We start from the raw sequence: 8,404 nt of genomic DNA, 5'->3' as shown, positions 1-8,404 counted from the left end.
TTACCAACGAATAGTGTCATTGGCCTTCACATTTATAACGCTTTCACGGCTGAAAGGGAGAACATCTTTGGTGCGACGGAAATTCGAACCCGCGACCCTCAGATTACGACTCGAGCACCCTAACAACTTGATCATGCCGAGCCCAAATAAAAGAAAAATGAGTTTTAATTTCTTCATAGCGTGATGAGGGATTTGTAAATTCGATATTCAAAGCTATTGATTATTAAATATTTTTCACTCAAATATTCTAAACTAAGATTTAATTACAGAATAATGTAATAATAACAAAGTTTGTGTGTGTTTTCTTACAACAAAGTCACATCGATCTATCTGCTGAGTCCACCGAGGGGAATCGAACTCCTGACTTTAGCGCTGTAAATCCGTTGACTTACCGCTGTACCAGCGAGGGACAATAACAAACTGCTGACATGTTTTTGGGTGTGAACAGAAGTATAATAAACAGCATCAAGCCAATTAAATATCTAAGTCAAAACGTTACCATTTATATTTTATTCAATAACTTAATAGGAGCTGATTAGCGCGTGTCTCATCCGGTGTGTTTTATTTGAGTATTTATCGTTGTTTAAATTTGCGTGCAAATAAACGCAAAAGATGCAATATATATGTTATATTGTAAAATCTAGGTCCATAATTTATATTATAGTATTTCAATTTCCGTTTCAAGTTTGCTTTTTTATTTCGAACAAGAAATTTCACAAGTCCCCAGCCTTTGTCCTCGTATAGCATTAATTTTTCTAATAATAACTGATAGGGTGATACTCTTTAATCGTGTTAACTTCATATCAAAAGTTCATAACAGTAAAAATTAAAAGTGAAGTTTGACAAATCGTTGCCTAAATTTCCGACAGCAGATAATACGTTGTTTGGTCAAGCAACAATATTTTCTTGAGTAAAATGATGACGTAACGAGGACTCATACAACGGAAGTGGCTGTAATTCTTACATCAGCCGCTAGGCCCAGTTCTTTTTCCCTTTATGATGAATAGTATTTGCCAGCCGCTAGGGTTATGTTGTCATCGTTATTTCTCTAAATAAGCAAGTGTAATTAAAGAAAGAAAAAAAAAGACAATGATATTTCACGGAATACACTGTTTCCCATCATGAAAATATTATAGACACAGATATGTACTGTGAGTAATACTCTATTTCGTGAAAGGTTGCATTTATATAAGGGGTATATGGAAATCCATGTCTATGTATGTATACAAAAATATCTTCAATAAAGAACGGATATTAATTTCATTTTTTTCATTTTTTTAAGAAGGTATTGAAGTAACAGTACAATTTCTAACATACTATCTACACTAAGCGTATATGTTTATTGAAAATTGTATTATTTTAAACAGTTTTGTTTGTTTTGAATTTCACGCAAAGCTACACAAGGGCTATCTGTGCTAGCCGTCCCTCATGTTGCAGTGTAAGACTAGAGGAAAGGCAGCTAGTCATCACCACCCAGCGCCAACTCTTGGGCATGTTAGGTGCGATGGGGATTCGAACCCGCGTACCCCCAGATTACGAGTCGAATGCCTTAACAACTTGGCCATGCCGCCCATCTCAAACACTAATTTTATCAGTTGTTACGTACTAGGCACTGCAGAGGATATTTTATTATTGATAAAAGTTTTTATAGTTTTACAAGTGGGGTAAATTTAGAACATTAAGCGATGTGATATTGTCTGAAGAAATAAACCATGGAATGTTTAACAGTGGTAGAACAGTTTATTTTGTGTTTTGTTTAAATTGTCTAATCCATCGTGTTAATTTATTATATTTTGACATTCAGAGATAAGACAAAAAGGGGTTAACAGAACATGAAATTTGCGCTGTAAACTGTGTGTAATGCAGATATATATATAACCTTTATAAGAGTAAATCAAAATATATTTTTACATTTGTTTCAATATGTTGTGCGAAATAAGATGTTACAATTTGGTTCTGGATAGCATGTCCATACAATGCCGTGTTCAAGAGTTACACAATCTATTACATCTATTTTCGACTTTGCTTATTTATTAGGAACTTCTATTTCTCCCTGATTCCGTATTTTAGTCATGGGGTAATCTATATCTCATTCATATCAATTTAGTCTGAAAAAAAAGAATAATTGAAATAAGTTTCTTATGTACGCTTCATACAGAAGCTAAATCACTCACAAGATAACCACTTAAATAAATCCACGAATATTCCAAGTGCCAGTTGATGAATATTAATATTGTTATAAGCTATAGTTCCAATGTTGTAATCTGAATGTTAGTTAAGGAGGGCTACAGGTGTTCATGGAGACGTTAAGATCATAAGATTTAATGAAATAAGTCTTTAACATCTAAGAAACGCTAAGAGCGTGAGATAAAATGTTCTTGCATAGTTAAAGCTAGATTATAAATACGATATAGCTACAAGTTATCAAGTCATAGAGAATATATACCAGTCAATGTGTGAGATTTCACGGTTACATTGTACAAGTTTATTTATTTTTTACCTCAGTTAACGTCTTTGAAAACTAAGACTTTGGGAAGTAACACCAGTATACAAGTATTCAAGTTTGTAGAAAAATTAAAGAAGTAGACGAAAAAAAAATGTTAGTTTTACAGAGGAGGGATACTGAATTATTGTTTTAATAAATAGTTTAAAACTAGCCACCAACGTAATAACAACACCATAACAATGTAATAACGAATTCTTCCTCCCTGAATGCAATACAAAAAAAACACGAACGAACAAATACTGATTGAGTTAAAAAAGTTTTGTGTAGTCTTAGAAATAATTTATTTTAGAAACTAAGCTAATTCAAGTGGAAAAGAAATGTATTAAAAGGAAACAGCTTCGAATGTCTGAACAACTTGTAATGTGTCGCTTGTATTCTGTCCAATTGGCTGTTTCACAAACCGGATCCTTTGTTTCTTGTGGCCATTCGGTGTTCCTAGCTTCCTTACGAAAATTCTTAATATTTTAACCAAAGAAACGAATTATTGAATTCATTGAAGATTTGCAGCACTAAGTTTACCATAATGTCCTCAGCATAGAATACAAAAGAATATATAGAATACTATATATTTGGCTGTCAAACTTAAAAACTGTCACAAGTCTTAATATAGAACGCACAACGTATTCTTGCCTAATACAACTTTTATAATTACAGAATAATCATTTCTAGAACACTTAAATATTTTATGTTCGATAGAAAGAAACTTAAAATAGTTAAGTTTGAAACAGGCAAAGAAGTTTTGTGCAATGGAAAGCAGATACATTGTTTATTTTACCAGAGAAGACTGTGTTAGACGTATGTCACCTTGAGAACAGCGATGCTTACGTGAGTAGCGTCACGTGGGTGTTCGTGGAAAATTGTTTATCTGTTCCGATACCACGCTCCCTTTCTTAACCATATGAAACTGAAAAGCTATTATTAGTGTTAGAATAACATAAATATAAAGTAATTTTATAAAAAAAAAGAAATGTATAAATTTATTAATAGTAAGTGTTTAAAGAAATACAACATTTCATTTTATTTTTGTTTCGATAGGATAGAAGAAGACAACTAGTCAATATCACCCTCCGCTAACTCTTGGGTTGCTTTTCATCTTTGTATAGTGCGATTGGCTGTCAGATTATAATGTGCTTGTAATTGAAATAGTGAGGGTATTCAGTGAAAGGATTCGATTCGCGACTCCAAGATTAACCCCAGTATCCTAATCACAAGGCCTATCTAGGCTTATACGATATTTGTGAAATGATATGAAAATATTATACTATTATTAGGCAGTCTCAATTATTTCAGTTTTTCGTTTTTTAGTATAGAAAATTTTCGCTTCGTTATTAAATGTTATATTTTATTTAATAGTTGTTGTTGTTTTGAATTAAGCACAAAGCTACACAATGGGCTATCTGTGCTCTGCCCACCACGGGTATCGGAACCCGGTTTTTAGCGTTGTAAGTCTGCAGGCATACCGTCGAGCCATGGGGGTGCTTATTTAATTGTAGAGGAAAAATAAACGAAAACAATGTGTTACAAAACTTAATCTTACTCATTAAACGTGTTTGTGGAAACTATAAATAAAAAAATACGTTCAGATTTAAACTGAATCTTTTGATCGTATTTTGACTACAGATTTTCAAATAATGTTTTTACTTTGTGAATGAGTATTTATCTTGCTAGCTTTGTTCAGACATGTGTGCAGTATTTCATTTTGACACTTCTAGCCAGAGTGAAATAACTAGCGAGTGTTTTCTTTTAATATATGTAAATAAAAATTAGGGGGATGCTAATACTCAGTTGATATCACCAGCACATATTGACGTGATGTTCTCTTTGCACGTGCCTCACAGCCCCACGTGTACACGTGAGGTATTATTCTAACTGCTCGAAACGACCTCAGTTGCTAGGCGCCACTGTAAAATTTTGATAGGTTGCCACTGTAAACACCCTTGACTCTGATTGGTCACCGAGATAGCAATAGTTATCGATGGTTTAAAATCAGCTGTTGTAAGAGCTTGGTTGTCAGTCGGCTGTGGTCGATAAACGGCTTGAGACGAGAGGAGAAGTTTTCACTTTTTACAATAAATCATCGTAAATACCAGTAAATTAAGTTTAATTGTGTGAATGTACGATCTCATAGCAAACAGCTTAGCAACGTACAGGAAAACTGCACAACTGTTCGTAGCTCCGGTCCAGGCAGTTTGTGATTCCAACGATATGGTTCATCAGCAAGTCGATATGACAGTTCATAGCCTCCTCGGGCATTCAGCGTTTAAAAATTCGACTGTCGGTGACACATCATTGTCTTGGGTATATTCAAAAGGTATGTTCACTCGGCTAATTTCCAATTCTACTGGTTAAGGAAAGCACAAGGCTGGTGAAAGTTGATAAATACAAGTTCGTTCATGACCGTTTTTACAGATCTCTTGATTTAGTTGTTGTAACACGAGTTTATGATTGTAATGTGAATTATCTAACACTATTAATAATATTGAGTAAAGAAAACGTACTCATTGCTATGCACAAATTGTAACAAAGCTTTAATAATCGTGTTTCAGATGTACGTGGTTTTTAATATGTGTATTATGAAATAAGATCTATTTTAATATTTAATATATTTTATTTTCAGATGGCTTTATGTCCGAGCTTACAGGCGATGTCCTTGAACCAGACAAATGTCAACTTCTGTCACAAAAACTAGCATCCTGCTTAAAGGAAGCTAAAGATAAACAACTACAGTGTGCTGAAGTGCTAATTCCATCGAATCTCATAGACCGTATTGTGCGGGATATATTACTGATGTCCGAGAAGGAACCTTGTGGAATCCGGGGATGTGCAGTGTACGTAAATCTTGAAGAAAAGCACCTGTGTCGTCGAATTGGCAAAGTGAAGTGTGATCCTGACACTGTTGCGACCTTTGAAGTCATATTAACCCTTAAACAGGACTGTAGTAGTTGGTTAAGTCTACGGCATCTCATACCAGTGAGGCTACTGAAGAGTATAGGGAGGAACTCACCACTTGTTCTAAGCGAAAACTACACACTCAACAAGAAAAAACTGTATCGCTCGTCAAGTTTACATTGATGAAATTTGTTCCGAACGCACAATTACAGAACATTTGTGTGACTGTATGCTTGTATTTGTGTATGAATGATTCTACTGCATGAAAGAGGTGTTGGCTAATATAAACACTTATGAAACAACCGCTGGTCCGGGTTTTCTTGTATGAAATTTGGACCTAACCTTGGAGTATATTCGTTTCTTTGTTGTATATATAAACCTTTGGCATTGTAATATTCATGTGCTGTTTGCTCGAGACTGTGATCAGTAATTTTGTGAAACAGCAACTTAAGTTTTTGTGTTTACTTTTGCTTTATGGATTACGTAACATAAAAGTGAGATTAACAGAAAATAGAAAAACTTCACCATAAAAAGATCTTAAACGTTCATATGTTTCATTGTATCTGCTAGTCAACGAATCATCGCATTTTGTACACCGAACTGTTTAAAACGAGCTTACTTTTAAATTTAAAACCATAAAATAATTCAGCTTGTATTTTATTCTAGTCTTTTTGTCAATTATCCATGCGCTAAACAACAGTACCATTATCTACCACCAGAGAGCACCTTTCGTCACTGTAAACAAAATGTACGAAATGGCCCTTCTTTTGTGCAGCATAGTTTCTACCAGTATTTTACAATAAATATCACATATAAAATAAAATAAAATAAACTATTTTTGACTTAGAATGAAAGTGTTTGGTGTTATTTCTTTTAAAAAAACGTATTTTCAGAATATTTATAACACATACATTCAGTGATCATATGTTATTTATACGTGTCATTTTAACATGTTAATACAGTATATAAACAAGAACATTCAGATATATTACACAATATGCGGATCCGTACCAGACTTAAGGAGGAGCGACCTACGGGGACATCCTATCTCTTGTTAAAAAAAAAAAAAATCATATATGTGTGTTTTCTTATAGCAAAGCCACATCGGGCTATCTACTGTATACACCGTGGGAAATCGAACCCCTGATTTTAGCGTTGTAAATCCGAAGACTTGCCGCTGTCCCAGCGGGGTACAAAAAATCAATTTATTGTTTTTCGATATACGTCTTCGGACATACATACGGATCTTAATAATAGGTTTATCAATGAATAACTATAATTATGTATACACTTGCTTTTGCAATGAACTGTTTATAAACCTCATAAAGTACTGCTATATAGAAAGAAAACTAAAACTGAATTTTCAAGTTTATTCCAAATTCACATCGCCGATTCGAATCTCCGTTACACCAAACATGCTCGCCCTTTCAGCCGTGGGGCGTTATAATTTGACGGTCAATCCCACTATTCGTTGGTAAAAGAGTTGGCGGTGGGTAGTGATGACTAGCTGCTTTCTCTCTAGTCTTACACTGCTAAATTAGGAACGGCTAGCGCAGATAGCCCTCGCGTAGTTTTGCCCGAAATTCAAAAATAAAAAAAAATGGATTGTTGTAATTTTCAATTCGTAATGTATTTAGCGCCATCTGTTTATTCATTTATGAAAACAATATAAACACGACTGCACTGAAGATTAGGCCTCCTAGTGGAACTACTACAAGTATGTGGACCTACAACGATAAAAATTGCTTTTCGGTACCAGTAGTGGGCACAACACAGATAGCCCATTATGTAGTTTTATTCTTAACTTACAAACTTAATAAAATTATTATTCATTTTTGTAGGCTTGTACGAAAGTAAAGTCTAATTTTAACTTCGCAAGTTAATTAAAATTATTTTTATTTCATTTTTTAGAGAATTAATAAACATCATTAACTGTATAAGTGAAAGCTAGAGGTTTCTTTGTTGATTTGTTTAAAATTATCTTGTCAAGCTAAATTTGCACTGTTTCACAGTGTAAAACCTTTTGTCGATTTTGCGGTTCTAAGTATACGAAAGGTTAAACAATGAAAGTCGTACCCTAAGGTTTTAGTAATAATTATAAAAGTAACAAATACTTTCACAGCCAAGCTCACAGAATATGTGGTGCTGGTGAGATTATTACACAATACCAGTATAAAAGTTTGAAATTTATTCGTTATCATATATTTGATTATGATGCAATAATGATAAAAAAAAGATACTTGTCTCGCGCAAACCAGTTTCCCCAAGCCTGCTTAGTGATGTTTTACATGTTTTTTTTACTATATATAAAATTCTACTCTTTTATTAAACCACACTTATATTCTACTTTTGAAAATGGGTTGCAGAAAAAAGAACAAAATCTATTTGAAATAATTACTTTTTTTTTCTGTTAATTAAACACCCTACACTATTTGTAAGAATAATTCCTTTTTGTTCAACACCCTACATTCTTGGTAATAATTAATTGGACTTTTGACAAGAAAAAAGAATTATTTATAGAGTTTGAGATACAACTGTGATATCCATAGTGTAAAAAATTTTTGTACGTAGTGTGACTTGTTTTTAATATATTATTTCAAAGAATATGTGTGTGTTTTCTTATAGCAAAGTCACATCGGGCTATCTGCTGAGTCCACCGAGGTGAATCGAACCCCTGATTTTAGCGTTGCAAATCCGAAGACTTACCGCTGTACAACAAGCGGGGGACTATTTTAAAGAAATGGAGTCTATGCTGTCTGTTCATTGTCCAATTTATCGCCAACAAGTTACAGACATCCGCTACAGAAGAATCATTAACTTAAATATGTATAAAATCTTGACGTTCGTTCTTCAACACTCTACAGTATTATTCCTTCCTCTTAATTAAACAGTTAAAACATTTATGTCTGTGGGTGCAGTAACTAAAATTCATATATATATATATATACTATGTCTATGGATGCAGTGATGAAAACCCACGGATACAGAGCTTCCTGTATCGTGATACAT

General features: G+C 33.6%; 1 protein-coding gene across 1 annotated transcript; it reads left to right on the top strand.

Annotated features, from left to right (window-relative positions):
• Positions 1–4,502: 4,502 nt before the first annotated feature.
• On the top strand, positions 4,503–6,244 carry LOC143254403 (DNA damage-inducible transcript 4-like protein). Its single transcript, XM_076509511.1, has 2 exons — positions 4,503–4,817; positions 5,124–6,244. Exons 1-2 carry the CDS (start codon positions 4,619–4,621, stop codon positions 5,576–5,578), a joined length of 654 nt encoding a protein of 217 aa, XP_076365626.1. The 5' UTR covers positions 4,503–4,618; the 3' UTR covers positions 5,579–6,244.
• The last annotated feature ends 2,160 nt before the right edge of the window (positions 6,245–8,404 follow it).

The sequence above is a fragment of the Tachypleus tridentatus genome, chromosome 6, assembly GCF_004210375.1.
Source record: "Tachypleus tridentatus isolate NWPU-2018 chromosome 6, ASM421037v1, whole genome shotgun sequence".
Lineage (NCBI taxonomy): Eukaryota > Metazoa > Arthropoda > Merostomata > Xiphosura > Limulidae > Tachypleus > Tachypleus tridentatus.
Note: the sequence above shows the minus strand (reverse complement) of the source record. Positions and strands in the feature narration are given on the sequence as shown.